Here is a 15,784-nt window from a genome sequence, read left to right as displayed (position 1 = left end):
ATGTTTTCAGTGAAGGCTCTATACCCACTGGAATGAAAAGTACTGTTTTTGCTCATTATGTTCAAGTGTTCTAACGAATGAATGATAGTGAAAGAGGATTTGGGAGATGGGAGGAAAAAACCGATTAAACATATAAAGAAGAGGTAGTGATGTGAGAAGAAAAAGTCAGAAAATTGAAAGCAGGAAAGAAAGTTGCATGCTAGGTCCGGCACAGTGGCTCATATCTGTAATCCCATTACTTTGGAAGGCTGAGGCAGGAGGACTACCTGAGTTCAGGAGCTTGAGACCAACCTGGAAAACACAGTGAGATCCTGTCTTTACAAAAAATGTAAAGAAAATTAGCTGGGTGTGGTGGTACGCGCCTCTAGTCCCAGCTATTCAGAAGTCTGAGGTGGGAAGATCCTTGAGCCCAACAGTTTGAGGCTGCAGTGAGCTGTGATCATGCCACTGCACTCCAGCCTGGGCGACAGAGTGAGGCCCTGTCTCTAAAAATAAATAAATAAATAAATAAATAAATAATAACAAATACAAAAATAAAAATGAAAGTCATGTGCTTGGGTGGTTTTTCATTTATCCATTAAACTGATATTTATCAAGTGCCTACTGTGTGTCAGACAAACACACACACAAGCAAGATGATGCCTTTAGGTGGTGACTAGTCTGTGAAGACAACACAGTGGTGCTAGGAGGGAGGGTAATGGGAAGGGGGTGGCTCCTTGGCTTGAGTGGTCAGAGGAGGCCGCTCTGAGGAGCTGACATTTGAGCAGAGAGCTGGATGACAAGCTGGAGCCAGCCCTGGATTAATCTGTCTTTAGCAATCAGGGTAGCTGGTATCTCTGTGGTCTGATTATATATTTATTGAATTATTGGATTATTATTATTTTTTTTTGAGACAGAGTCTTGCTCTGTCGCCCAGGCTGGAGTGCAGTGGTGCGATCTTGGCTCACTGCAACCTTCACCTCCCTGATTCAAGCGATTCTCCTGCTTCAGTCTCCTGAGTAGCTGGAATTAAAGGTGTGTGCCACCATGCCCAGCTAATTTTTGTATTTTTAGTAGAAATAGGGTTTCGCCATGTTGGCCAGGCTGGTCTCAAACTCCTGACCTCAGGTGATCCACCCGCCTTGGCCTCTCAAAGTTCTGGGATTACAGGAGTGAGCCATTGCGCCTGGCTCTTGGTCTGATTATTTAGAGCTAAGCAGGGAATCTTTTAAAAGGAAAGTGGAATTCTTGATTTCTAGGCCTGTCTGCCCCAGCCTTCTGGGCTCCATCCCTGACCCTGTGAGGCACCCTTCTGTTTTCCGAGTGGCAGAGCAATCAAAACTGACACTTGTAGCTCTATGGTATGTTGAGAGCAAAGACAGAAAAATAAACAGTGATCAGGAGTCAAGGTCTCTAAAGGTATAGGAGGGCGAAGAAAACACAAGGTTAAATGGAAGGGAAGGAAAATGGGGGAACTGAAGAAAGCAGAGATGCCTGAAGGGTTTTTTTATGTGAATACTGTGGTGGAGATGATTAAAAAACTAATGGAATGGATAGGCGCGGTGGCTTATGCCTGTAATCCCAGGACTTCGGGAGGCTGAGGTGGATGGATTGCTTGAGGCCTGCAGTTCAAGACCAGCCTGGTCAACACAGCACAACCCATTTCTACTAAAAATACAAAAATTAGCCAGGCGTGGTGGTGCATGTCTGTGGTCCCAGCTACTTGGGAGGCTGAGGCATGAGAATTGCTTAAACGCGGGAGGCGGAGGTTGTCGTGAGCTGAGATCGCACCACTGCACTCCAGCCTGGGCCGCAGAGCAAGACTGTCTTAAAAACAAAATAAAACCAAAAAAAACCCCACATCAAACAAACAAACAAACAAACAAACCAAAAAAACTGATGGAATGGTGAAATGTTTAACAGAAAAACAGAAGCCATCCCTTCACCTATATTGTACTGCAAATACTTTAGTATTTGCATGTTCTGCTAAAAACACCTGGAAGCCTTTCTCTTTAGTAAATGAAACAATAAAGATTAACGAGTTAATTTGGTAAAGCTGATTTGAATTGCACAGAAGGCATTGCGTAAGTACTTGGCATTTAAAAAGTTATCTGACATTTAAAAGGAGATGCCTGTTAATGAATTCAAGAGCTAATCTTATACTCTGACAGAGTGAGCCATGGAAAATCCAGGATTATTATCTTGCTGTAAACACAATATGATTCAGTTGAGCTATCACACAGAAAAAAGAGAGCACTATTGGTTGCGTACAAACATCTGGACTTACACACATATACAAGATGGCAAAACTTAAAGAGAACATCCATTAAAATTACAGACACATCTTATTGTTTCCTTTCTTACTCTTGAATTATAATATCTGAACTATAGACCCAGGGAGAAACCCTTCTCCCCAGTAATTTTTCCTCCTCCTTTCAGCTGGTATATTTTAAATGGTCACTACCACGGGTTGGTTCTCCAAACAGACTTTGGGAAGTCTAACCTTAAGCAGGAGATGAAATTCTAAATCCAAGTGGCTACGTCTCTACCCTGGGTCCCACAGAGCCACCACAGATAAGGATCTGTCCTGTAGGTGTCCCTCGGGCCCTCCTCGTTACTTCTCCCACTCCTTTCTAATTGGGGTTCCCCATCTTTGTAGATGCAGCTTAATGGCTCCAAGAAGAGTGATTGTCCCTCATTAAGGAGGCTGCAACACTCTCGCTGTCTAACTCCCTCCCACGCAGCTCACAACTTCATTCTGCCGGAGAACAGGCTGCCAAGAGGCTCCGGGAACCTGTGGGCAAGCTGAGCTGGAGGAAGAAAACAGAAAAGAGGAGGGCCTTTGTAACCAAGATCTGAAATATGCTGGGGAACACACCCCACCATTATCTTAATGCTTGAAGAGCGGGTCGGGGGAGCCTTTGCTGAAACCCTTAGGTGGTCTCTCAAGTTGCCACATCAAACCTCTGTGCACACAGGGCATTTGTTGCCTCCTGTGAGTAAACAAAAGGAAGAGTCAGTCGCTCCTCTGACCCTGGGCTCCCCTCCTTGGCTGATAGTGTCTGTCCTTCGACTCCCCTTGGTGGCTCTGAGTCCCAGGGGCATGGAGGGATCTGAGAGATTTAGTCACTGGGGCTAAGGGAGAAGGAGGGCTGGGATTCTGAGCTTTCCTGTCCTCCCATCCCCTCCTAGGGTAGGGGAACCAAATCCTGGAAGGGACCCTTCCTGCAGGCACGAAGGGCCTGCCAACTTTCTCCGTGTTTGGTCTTCCCGGGCCCAGTTGTTCCTTGCCCATGACAGCCTACGGACCTAAAAGCGGACAATGGGAATGGGGCCAGAGGTGGGGCTGAGTGTGCCTGGGACTCCCTGGGCTCCCTGAGATGGGGCTGCCTAGGGAGGGGATCCGAGTGGGCCAGGCGTTATATACACTGTCAACCTCAGGCTGACTTGGAGGGCACCCTGTCTGTGGCAAGGCCAACCACCCTGGCCACCCCTAAAGTCCTCACTCTGAGGTTCTGTCTCTGTCTAGGTTTCCCTGGCTGGAAGGGAGGAGGCCTCCAGTGTGCAGGAAGTCAGATGGACACCTGGGATCTCAGCTCAGCAACCCAGCCTGGCCGCATAGCCTCTTTCTGAGGAGCAGCAGAACCCCAGAGCCACAGGGGGCTTCCACCCCACACAAATGTGCCCAGCAGTCCAGCGCCTGTCACCTGGGCTCATCCTGCTCTTCTTGGCCATGTGAGGTCTGGGCCCACTTTTTACATTCTACAGGCAATTTGGTGCTGGTGAAATGGGCTGAGTGAGCCGTTTTGCGAGGGCTCCACAAGTAGGCACGGTGGAGACACAGTTTGGTAGCCAAAGAAGAGCTTTCTTATTCTCCTCCTGTCAGGAATTTTGGTCTTCATCTATTTTTTAATGTCCTCAACTTTACAGAAGGAGATTTGACATCCTCCTGAGTGTTCAGCAAATTAGCTGAACAGCTAGCAAACATGAGCCTTGAAAGAGAAACATGGCAACCTCCAGTCTTCGCTTCCGTCAGGGGCTCATTTCGTGACTTTGGCTAAGCCATTCCTCTTTCTGTACCTCCGCTTCCTTACCTAGAAAATGGGGCTAAGCTCATTGTTCTCTTCCAGGGAATTCTGAACGAAACTCTGGACACTTTCATTCCAGAGCTTCTACTATAAGTAAATCTTATCTGTGAGTTCTAACTGCTACTGTCTTCGACATTATTATGTGCTTTGTTGATACAACAGAATCACTGTTTATCTGGCTTAGGAGCTGGAGGAGAAAAATTTCAAGCCAAAATAGTGATCTCTTCTGCCCCAAGGGAGGTAGAAGCCAGCTTTTTCTGTGAGGGGGTGGCTAGCTGTATTCAGGCCGGAACTGTGCCTGTGTTTGAGGGATGACACCTTCTATTTTAGACTGGGAGATGGGAGGTCGAGAGGTGAAAGGTGGGAAATCTAAAGAACTCCTCAGCTCCTTCCAACTCAAAACTTGAACTCAAAACTGTGTGACTTCCTTGTTTTGTTGGGTCTGGTGGGATTTTTCCAATCTGACAACCGACAGACAGGGAATCTCAACTTGCAAACTGATTCCACTGTGAAAAGGTCATTTTTAAATCAGTTGATTTTTATTAGGAAAAAAAATATGGTGTTTTGATTCCCAGACTCTCCCATAAAAGTTTATCTAACCCAGATTCAGCCGGACTATGGAGTTGAAGTAGTCCTGGTCATGCATGACAGCAGGAGGCTGGAAGAAGAGAAAGAAAAATGTCCTTTCTTTTTCTTTCCTGGGTCCCCACACTTTCCTGACCCCTTCCCCTCCACTGGGCTCTTCTGTCCTCCAACCTCTAAATTTTCCTTTGCAGCCCTGTACTGTGGGCCGTGGGGCCCTGCCAACACAGTGCTCCTGGCCCCCAAATTCCCTGCCTCCTCTCTGCCCACAGGCCTTCAGCTGTGCTCCCTTAGGTATAGGGGGAAAGCAATTAAGAAACTTTCACAAGGAGATATGAGGAACCCAGAATAATCTCTAATAGTTAGAAATTTAAGCAGTGAAACACAGTGAACACTCCAGAAGGCATGGAGGATATTTGGGAGGCAGAGAGAGGGATGCTTGAATTGGGGGTTGGGGATGGGAAAGGAAGGAACAATTGGTAGATTGACCCATTGTCCTCCTTTAAATTATTCCTGCTTTTCAAGCTTCTCTTTTTCCATGTCTAAACCCTTAGATTGTATACAAGCTCCAAGTTCTGTTTTATAATGGCTTTCAAGGCAAGGGACAGGGGAGTACAACAGTAATGATTATAATGTATTGGGGGTTGCCTATTGCCAAGCATTGTGTGAATCCCTTTCCATATGTTTCATCTCATCCTCATCATGACCCCATGAGGGAAATATTATTACCCTATGAGGAAACTCTGCCTCAGAGAGGTTAAATAGCCTGCCTAAAGCCACACAGCCTGTAAGGAAGAAGTTAGGATTTATTTTATTTTATTCATTTTTGAGACAGAGTCTCACTCTGTCACTCAGACTGGAGTGCGGTCAGGTGATCATGGCTCATTGCAGCCTCGACCTCCCAGGCTCGAGCAGTCCTCCTGCCTCAGCCTCCTGAGTAGCTGGGACTACAGATACGCACCACCACACCTGGCTATTTTTTTTTTTTTTTAAGATGGAGCCTTGCTCTGTCACCCAGGCTGGAGTGCAGTGGCACAATCTCAGCTCATTGCAACCTCCGCCTCCCAGGTTCAAGAGATTCTTCTGCCTCAGGCTCTCGAGTAGCTGGGACTATAGGCGAGTGCCACCACGCCCGGCTATTTTTTTTGTATTTTTAGTAGTCTCTACTAAAAATTTGCCCACCTTGGCCTCCCAAAGTGCCGGGATTACAGGCGTGAGCCGCCGCACCTGGCTGCTAATTTTTTATAGAGACGGTGTCTCACTTTGTTGCCCGGGCTGGTCTCAAACTCCTGGGCTCAAGTAATTCTCCAGCCTTGGCCTCCCAGAGTGCTGGGATTATGGATGTGAGCCACTGCTCCTGGCCTAGAAGTTGGGATTTAAATGGAGCTTTATAGGATTTCCAAACGACTAGGCCTCTTTAAAAGTGCAGTTCATGTGTGAAAGGGGTCCTATTAGTCCTGATATCTATTTCCTTATCTGCAAACAGGAATAATAACTATACCAACTACATGAGGATGTTGTAAGGATGAGATAATCCTAAACCCTGTGCGTAGTAAAACTCAAAGACATTGGCTGTTTTTACAATTTGAAAAGACCCTCTCGGCCAGGTGGGTGGCTGAAGCCTGTAATCCCAGCACTTTGGGAGGCTAAGGTGGGTGGATCACCTGAGGTCAGGAGTTCAAGACCAGCCTGGTCAACATGGCGAAACCCCGTCTCTACTAAAACTATAAAAATTTGCCTGGCATGGTGACGGGCGCCTGTAATCCCAGCTACTCGGGAGGCTGAGGCAGGAGAATCGCTTGAACCCTGGAGGTAGAGGTCGCAGTGAGCCGAGATTGTGCCACTGCACTCCAGCCCGGGCAACAGAGTGAGACTCCGTCTCAAAAAAAAAAAAAAAAAAAAAAAAAAGATCCTCTCAAGAGAATGGGGAGGTAATTGTTAAAGCTTGCGATAGGTATGTGGAGGTTCATCGTACTATTCTTTCTACTTTTACATGTTTGAAATTTTTAATAATACAAAGAAAAAAGGAAAACAAATTAACTATGCAGATATTGTGTGTCACTAGCAGCCAAGACATCAATTAATACAGACTTATTGGAATAAATGATAGTTGCAGTGAAAATTCAACAAATAAAAGCCCTCATTTTGTAATTAAAAACAAACCCCTCTCAGGAAATTAGCCTTAAATTGTCTAGGGCGTTTTGGGGCAGACAAAGTAATCCTGTGGGTAAGGCTCAACCAGAAGATGAAGTTTGCTTAGATCTTCAAAAAGCCTTTGAATCAAGTTCCACAACCAAAGCTATTTACAAAACCAGAGGGCGGGGGGGAGAGAGAGAGAGAGAGAGAGAAGGGAGAGTGAGCACAGGCATGGAACTAGGTGAGCTGTTGCAGTGTCTTGGAAAAGAGAGCTGACTTTAGAAACAAGAAACAAAGGCAGGGTAGGGAGTCAAGAGCACTTTTCTTGATGGGGAAATGCAGAAAGCGAATTCTCTTAGGCATTGGTGTGGAGACCAATCTTACTTGTCAGCCTCAGAGAGATCTCTAAGAAGGATGCCTAGTGACATCCCCAAGTCTGCACATGACCCAAAGCTTTTCCAGAGAAGGAAAAACCAAATCATAATGACCAATAGCAGGAAATGCCCAGAGACTGTGTGAGTTGTGGGGGAAAAATCAGTTGAACTTCCATCTCATTATCACTGAAAATAAATCAAGTGCAATCTCGGAATTCTATGTAGAGGAGATGGGCTTTTTCTATTCAGAATATGGATCTTAATGTCAATGACAGATTTAGTTACATATATATAAAACTACACATATATAAAACTATATATATAAAACTATACATACATACATATATATACACACACACACACAAATATAAAGAGAGAGAGAGAGAGAGAGAGAATCTCACTTTGTTGCCCTGGCTAGTTTCGAACTCCTGGTTTCAAGTGATCCATTCACCTCGGCCTCCCAAAGTGCTGGGATTACAGGCGTGAGCCACTGCGCCCAGCCTGTTGATTTATTTTTGAGTGGCTCCCATGTACCAGGAACTGTGCCAGACGTAAGTGATACAAAGGCAGACGACAGCCTTAAACAGAAGGCAGGGTAGGGTATGGCTTAGAAGGACACGAAATAAAAGGTTACCTTTGTACCCTTGTACAAAACATAGTGTGTCTACAGGTGTTTTATCTTTTGTTTTTTTGTGTGTGTGCATGTTGTTTTTGGTCCTGAAAGAGGAGAGCTGACGGGGATATGAACACCATCTGTGAAACCACCAAGGAAACAGATGGGGGTAAACACAGGTTTATTCAAACCAAATCCTAGTGTGCTAGAATTACAGGCTACTCTTTGAAATCCAAAAGAGATAAACTTAGGATACATAAGATCAAATATGAGTTTATACTGTTGTAAACTTATGAAACCTGAACTCAAGAGATAGTATAGGTTGAAACAGAAGTGAAAAAAGGGATATAACACCAATTTAACAGGATTTTTAGGATACCACCAAAGTTCTAAGCCCCACAAAGCAACAAAACAAAACCCAAGATAAGGCATGTGAGAAAGGATGTTTGTTCTCCCTAGCTTGGAAATAGTTTAAACAAAAGGAGAAAAGTGACAATGTGAAAACTGCTGAGATGCTTTCTTTCTTATTTTAAACAACGAGATGCAATCATTTTTGGGAAATCTAATTAAGGTTTGAGCTTGTACTTTGATACTCTTTACTGACAACCTCTGCCCTGACAGCTCTACAAACAAGTGGGCTCAGCGCCCCTCTTTTCCCAAGCTTACGTAGATGGATCTGGATGGATGAGAGTTTTATGCTCTGAATTCCAATTTTTCAGAAAGATGAATTCGTTGTCCCCCAAAGTCTAGAGTTAGAGGGATAAAATGCCAAAAGGAATCGAGATCCTTAAAAGGAGAATGCTGATGACTCTATTCAATAAACTAATAAAAACCTGATTAATGGCCGGGCGCGGTGGCTCAAGCCTGTAATCCCAGCACTTTGGGAGGCCGAGACGGGCGGATCACGAGGTCAGGAGATCGAGACCATGCTGGCTAACACGGTGAAACCCCGTTTCTACTAAAAAATACAAAAAATTAGCCGGGCGAGGTGGCGGGCGCCTGTAGTCCCAGCTACTGGGGAGGCTGAGGCAGGAGAATGGCGTGAACCCAGGAGGCGGAGCTTGCAGTGAGCTGAGATCCGGCCACTGCACTCCAGCCTGGGCGACAGAGTGAGACTCCGTCTCAAAAAACAAACAAACAAACAAACAAACAAAAAACCTGATTAATGTTAAATATTTTAAACCAATCATAATTAGCTAAAAAATAATGCTGCTATGGTGTTGACCCTGTTCAGCTTGCTGAATACTTGCATACTCTGAGCCTGAGATTATTTTATGCTAGACTTGAATAAAACCAGCTCGTCTCATGATCCATCTTTCCTTCTTATAGGGAGAATTTGGAAAAAGGCAAAACAATGAAAAAAAAAAAAAGCCTAGGAAAACAAATAACAGAATCCGCCTCGGTTTCAAGTTAGCATGACTGCACTTTTTTCATGCATTATTTGCAAGTCTTTTCCGAACAGACACTTTTTTTTTTTAATATAGTTGCAGCCATAGTGGACTTATTTTGATTTCCACTTTTAAAATGTTAAATCAGGCCGGGCACGGTGGCTCATGCCTGTAATCCTAGCACTTTGGGAGGCCAAGGCGGGTGGATTGCCTGAGCTCAGGAGTTCTAGACCAGCCTGGGCAACACGGTGAAGCCTCAACTTTACCAAAATACAAAAAAATTAGCCGGGAGTGGTGGCATGATTCTATAATCTCAGTTACTTGGGAGGCTGAGGCAAGAGAATTGCTTGAACTCGGGGGGTGGAGGTTGCAGTAAGCCGAGATTGCGCCATTGCACTCTGGCCTGGGCAACAGAGCGAGATACTATCTCAAAAAGAAAAAAAAAAAAGTTAAATCAGTGGTTCTCAACTGGAGGTGATTTTGCTCCCCAGCAGGCATTTAGCAGGGTCTGGAAACATTTTGATTGTCACAACCGGGGAGGGTTGTGCTACTGGCATCTAGTAGGCAGTGGCCAGGGATACTGCTTAACATCCTGCAATCAACGGGAAAGTTCCCCAAAACAAAGACTACCTGGTCCAAAATGTCAATGATGTTGCCTGTGTTAAACATTAGTATTAAATCTCAGTTTCTAGTATGAACAATCATCCTTTTTTAATGCTTGAATTAAACCCTTCACCGAGGGTGAAACTGCCATTGCCAAATTATAACTGAGGCAGTGGAAGAGATCTGACCTAACCAACTCCATCTTGATTCTAACCTCCAGGTTGTCCTTGCTCATTCCTGGTGTAGGCCGAACTAACTTTGGCAGGAACTTAGTTTACAGTTTAGCTTTGAAACAAAGATGATAACAGCCCTTTCCCAAAACAAACCCCCTTCCTACCTGTGAACCAGACTGCCTTCGCAGGACTAACAAATTAGCCACAAAATTAGAAATTATGGTTTAGGAGTCATGCGGCTGGAGGCTACAAGATTCTAAATCTCCCCAAAATCATTTCTCTGATGTTACACTCTTAGACTGTTTCCAGATTTTCTCTGTTACAGATAATGCTGCAATGGGCATCTTCAATGACTTTTTTTTTTTTTTTTTTCTGTTGAATTATTTCCTTAGGATAAATTCCCGGAAGTCAGAAATACATAATCAATGGATATTTCATATTTTTCATGTTTCATGAGTTATATTGCCATTTTGCTTTACGAAGGGATTGAATTGTGTTCCACCAGAAGTGTATAAGTATACCAGTTTTAAAACCCTGGCAGCCCTGGGTGTTACCATCTAAAAAGAGTAAGAGAAGGCACAAATCTCAGATATAAGATGGTACTTATAGTTTGCCTCAATATACATTTAAATTGCTAATCAAGATGAATGATTTTTTTCATATTTATTTTCTGTTACTCCTTTTTGGATATGAATTGTTTCTGTCTTTTGCTTATTTCTATCATGGTTCTCAATGATTTTCTTTTAAAATTGCAGGTAATCTTTACTGAGTATAGATGGTAAAGTTAATGAAATTATTTTACTTTTTTTTCTAGTTTTACTTTCTCCTACCACTGTCTAGCTATGTTAATATTTCCTCCCGAAATTTTCATTTGTAATTGTAATACTCTTTTTAGGTGCCGGTCACCTAACCCAACCTGCGGCCTCTACACAGAGAGGCCTTGGGGGAGAGGAAAAGCTTGTCCAGCGATTGATGTCAGCGGCCCACCGAGGTAAGAGCAATACTCTGTCTCTGAAAGTATCCCAGGAACTAATTTCCCTTAATCAAATGAAGGGCCTTAGGAGGAGCCATGAGGCAGAAATGAAAATAAATCTGAAGGAGAATACCAAATTCTGTGAGGAGTTTGAAAGACCTGCATTAAAAAAGGGCACCGTACCTTTAGGACTGCAGCTCTGGCGATGCTCCATATGCAGCTATTAATATGCAAAAAATGCCTTCATAAATACTTGATTCTGTTCACAGTGGGGAAGCAGTTCATTTGAAAGAGGAAATGGGAGCTTGGAGTTGAAACATGTCTGCTTGTCTCCTTTTTCTTTTTTCATTGCTCTCTTTTCATCTCCACATTTCCCCTTGTAGTTTTCTTACCCCCGCCCCCACCACCTCACCCCCTCTTCTAACTCCTAGGAACTTGCTGGTATCAGTTGCTACTCTCCTTTCTTTTGATGGATTCGCTGCCGAGGCCCTGCTCCTCAGGTCAGGTGTGGAAGAGGTGCCTTGGGAGCCATTCCCACCATTTGCCATCCTCATCGTGTGTTGGAGGAAGGAGCCTAACCCTTTCTGCTCCCATTACAGTGCGGACAGCCTCCGAGGAGCCAAGGTGAAGGCTCTCGCATCGCAGCGGTAGGGCCTCTGCAGAAGCCTCCAGCCCAGGGAACGCTGTCACCCCAGCCTCTGCAGAGCACCCTGTGGCTTTCTCCCCAACCCACACGCCAGAGATTGTTTTCTAAATCTAGGCCTGCGACTTCTCATTAGAGGGTAGTAATACCAGAATATCCACCTTTGGCAAGTCTTCCCCTCTCTCAGCTAGCACTGTGATAAAAGTACAAGTCTTTCATGTGACTGAACCCCTAATAGGGTCAGATCCCAAGGAAGGGAGGGAAGGGGGAGTCAGTGGGGGAACTGATGGAAAGGAACGGTGCTGCTAAGATCAGTATTGTGATGTCCTCTGCTTCGGGGGGGAAAGGCCACAAGGGAAGGAATCCCCTGGATTGCCAGTGGCCCATCAATGTAGGGAACTGAAATCAGCTGGACAGAAATTTGTCCTAAATGTGTTCCAGATGCTTTATAATAAACATGAAATTAGTCATTGCCATGGAGTAGGCTGAGGAAGTAGTTAAAACTAAAGTCAGTGATTAATCTAATAAGAGGCCATTAGCCTTGAGAAGTAAGCGGGGGTGCAGGAGGCCAGGAAGACACCCCTACCTCCCTCCCACCCTGTTTTCTCTGTGTTTGGGGCTGGTGGGGCTCCCTAGACTTCTCCTCAGATGCCCTTTCTTTCCAGGGCTGCTTCTAAAGGAACTGGGACTACTGCGACTTGGACAAGTGGCTCCTGGTGGGAGCCACCCCGCTGTTTCACAAAGGAGGCAGGCGCGTGGGCTTCTCAATGAGCTAACTTTCCACAGCCTCACAGGGGAAACTGGGATGAAAGTTTAAGACCCCTCGCTCTGGTATTCCTTCTTCTGACTGCAAAGTTAATAATTCAGCCTAGGATTTAATTAGACATGGTTGAGCCCCTCTTTCTTTTTTTTTTTTTTTTTTGAGATGGAGTCTTGCCCTGTCGCCTAGGCTGGAGTGCAATGGTGTGATCTCGGCTCACTGCAACCTCCGTCTCCCGCGTTCAAGTGATTCTCCTGCCTCAGGCTCCCAAGTAGCTGGGATTACAGAGGTGTGCCACCATACCCAGCTAATTTTTGTATTTTTAGTAGAAACTGGGTTTCACCATGTTGGCCAGGCTGGTCTTGAACTCCTGACCTTGTGATCTGTCCACCTTGGCCTCCCACAGTGCTGGGATTACAGGCGTGAACCTCCACGCCCGCCCGAGGCTCTCTTTCATTGCAGGTGATAGTAGATCTTTTGGAACAGAACCGTGGGGCTGTGTGAATTTGGGGTGTGTTTAGGGTATGTGAGGCCTTTGCATGGCCTTTGGGTTGCAGAATTATCAAAATACACCATATTATGTTTTCCTTAGTCACATACTCTTTCAAAAACTCTGTCTCTAGTTCTCTTAAATGGGATGTCTGCAAAGTGGGCATTTAAAAAATGCAAATGTTGGTTCAGCAGCTCCTTGGCAGCAGGAGGAGTTGCTCAGTTGCGTTTCACCTCAGTGGAGACCTGACCCAGGCCTAGGGTTGTCACAGAGAGTTCCTCAGAGCCCAGCTCGGGCACACAGATGAAAGCAATCCCATTTCTATTATCATTATGCATAATGAGTGCTGGGGAAGAATAGAAAGCCAGGCTGTGGCAGGAAGGAAGGTGGACAGAATGGAGAAATCAAGATCATGGCCTAGAGGTGTCACACAGCAGGGTGAGACCTGCGAGTCCCCTGCAGCTGCGTGTGCTGCCTCTGCCTCAGGTTCTCCAAGGCCCTGGATTCAGTTCTAGGAATTTCCTTGAGTTGTCTCTCTAGAGATAATTTGAAGACAGTTCCAGCTTCAAAGCTTCCAAGGAAGGAACAAATTTAAATATTTGTGAACATATGTCCTTGAACCACTAACAGATACTCTTTTTTTTTTTTTTTCCTGAGACAGGGTCTCGCTCTCTCACTCTGGATTCTGGCTGCAGCATGATCTCAGCTTGCTGCAACCTCCACCTCCTAGGTTCAAGCGATTTTCCTGTCTCAGCCTCCCAAGTAACTGGGACCACAGGTGCATGCCACCACACGGCTAATTTTTGTATTTTTAGTAGAGACAGGGTTTCACCACATTGGCCAGGCCAGTCTCGAACTCCTGACCTCAGGTGATCTGCCCGCCTGCGCCTCGCAAAGTGCTAGGATTACAAGCATGAGCCCACTGTGACCAGTCCACTAATAGAAATTCTTAATATATCTAGATGAACCACCATCCTCCTTTCTTCATGATTACCTTTGCACTTTTTTTTTCTTAATTGCCAATATTTATCTCTATTACAAATGAAAATTAGTGCCTACTGCCTCATTGGATGTCACCTTTCTGTGTTCCCTTATTCCCTTTCTGACTTCGCAGAAGTCAGGGAAAGGCCTATTCAGCTTATTTACACACGTAAAGAGCCAAACAATACAGTCCAAGTTGAGTTAAGATATTCCAAGTCTAAGAGTAAAGGAACCTCTGTGATTTCATAGTCTACTTGTCTCATTTTACTGATTAGGCAAATGAGGCCCAGAGAGGTAAAGTGTCTCACCTAGGGCCACACAGCAAGCTGAGACAAGAACCCGAGTTGTGACTCCCAGTGTCATCCTCATTCAGAGTCAATACTGTACCTGCTTCTCTGTTGTTTGGGTCAATGGTGAGGTTTCATAAAGATTCATGTGAAGGTTGGCTCTAGGTTCAGTGTTTGCTATAGTGAAAATCAAAGAGGAAAAAATATCAAGGTGGTCAGATCTGGATTTCATGACTTTTTATATATACCATACACACACACACACACCCCTAGTTCATATGCATGTAAGATTATAAGCACATATACACCCATGGCATTCATAATTTACTCACCAAATAACACCTGTAACCTCTATAGGCATAGTCTAAACACCATGTTAAACATAGTGTTAAGACTTTATATTCAAATACATATTATTCTTGTTTTGGTTGCTCTTTAAAAGAACAAAAGTAAATTCTTTATGCTATTAAAATTCAGATAAAGCTGAAATTAAAAAGGAAATATTGATGGAAAAAAATCTGCTGATGCTGTTGAGTATAAATTTTGTATGACTGCACTTCACTGAAGTAGGAAAAGGCTTCTGCAAACTTCCAAATAGAGAGATCAGAGGCTTCCTTTTTTCCTTATAATGTGGAGGGGCAAGAGGAAAGGTGGAAACAAGAATCAAACAAAGGCAAACGCCAAAGCGGGGCTGGAGGGAGGGGACTAACGGAAACCACAGAAACCGTGGAGCCAGCTGGGAAGCAGGCACCACTTGGACACCAGCAGGGGCTGTCGTGTGATGCCCATGACTCCCCTCCATGCTGTCGTTATCAATGTTCTCTATAGGTGTGGCAGCGGAGGTGCAAAAAGTATAGTAACCCACTCAAAGTTGTACCACTAGTGAGGTTTTGAGTAAGGATTTCCCTCCAAGACTGCCCGACCCCAAAACTCCATGGTGCAAAAGGATAGGTTTTATTTTGCTTTTCTTTTTTTCCTCTAAGAAAGTAAATTTGGTCGGGTGCAGTGGCTCATGCTTGTAATCCCAGCACTTTGGGAGGCCAAGGTGGGTGGATTGCTTGAGGCCAGGAGTTTGAGACCAGCCTGGCCAACAAAGCGAAACCCCATCTCTACTAAAAATACAAAAATTAGCTGGGCGTGGTGGTGGGCGCCTGTAGTTGCAGCTACTCCAGAGGCTGAGACAGGAGAATCGCTTGAACCTGAGAGGCAGAGGTTGCAGTGAGCCAAGATCACGCAACTGCACTCCAGCCTGGGTGACAGAGTGAGACTCCGTCTGAAAAAAAAAAAAAAGTAATTTTAATATTCTAAAGGAATGTTTATTTGAGGAACAGATTTAGCTAAGCACATGGCTCTACTGACATAGGTTTTAGTCTCTTCTGTGGGACCAATGTCCAACAAAAAGTTCTTTCCATACTTGGTACTCATAAGTAGCTCTTTTAGGAGCCAATGGCCATATGTCACTCTGTATCTTTGTCTTTTTGACCTTAAGCCTCTACTCATTCTTTGTGGGCTGACCTTCCCTTTTCTGTTGTTTCTCAGCTAGCTGCTTCTGTTTTTGAAAATGACTTTTGCACAGATTTAAAACATTTCTTAGCAGGGTGTGGTGATGCGTGCCTGTAATCCCAGCTACTCAGGAGGCTGAGATACAAGAATCACTTGAACTCGGGAGATGGAGGTTGCAGTGAGCCGAGATTTACCACTGCACTCCAGCCTA

General features: G+C 44.8%; 1 protein-coding gene across 1 annotated transcript in view; it reads right to left on the bottom strand.

The window, feature by feature from the left end:
- Positions 1-15,784, bottom strand: part of KIAA2012 (KIAA2012 ortholog) — a 142,067-nt gene that overhangs the window by 55,219 nt on the left and 71,064 nt on the right. Inside the window, exon 13 of the mRNA XM_025404755.1 lies at positions 14,171-14,247. Coding sequence (XP_025260540.1) covers positions 14,171-14,247 — 77 coding nt within the window. The remainder of the gene's footprint in view (positions 1-14,170; positions 14,248-15,784) is intronic.

Source organism: Theropithecus gelada, chromosome 12 (genome assembly GCF_003255815.1).
Source record: "Theropithecus gelada isolate Dixy chromosome 12, Tgel_1.0, whole genome shotgun sequence".
Lineage (NCBI taxonomy): Eukaryota > Metazoa > Chordata > Mammalia > Primates > Cercopithecidae > Theropithecus > Theropithecus gelada.
Note: the sequence above shows the minus strand (reverse complement) of the source record. Positions and strands in the feature narration are given on the sequence as shown.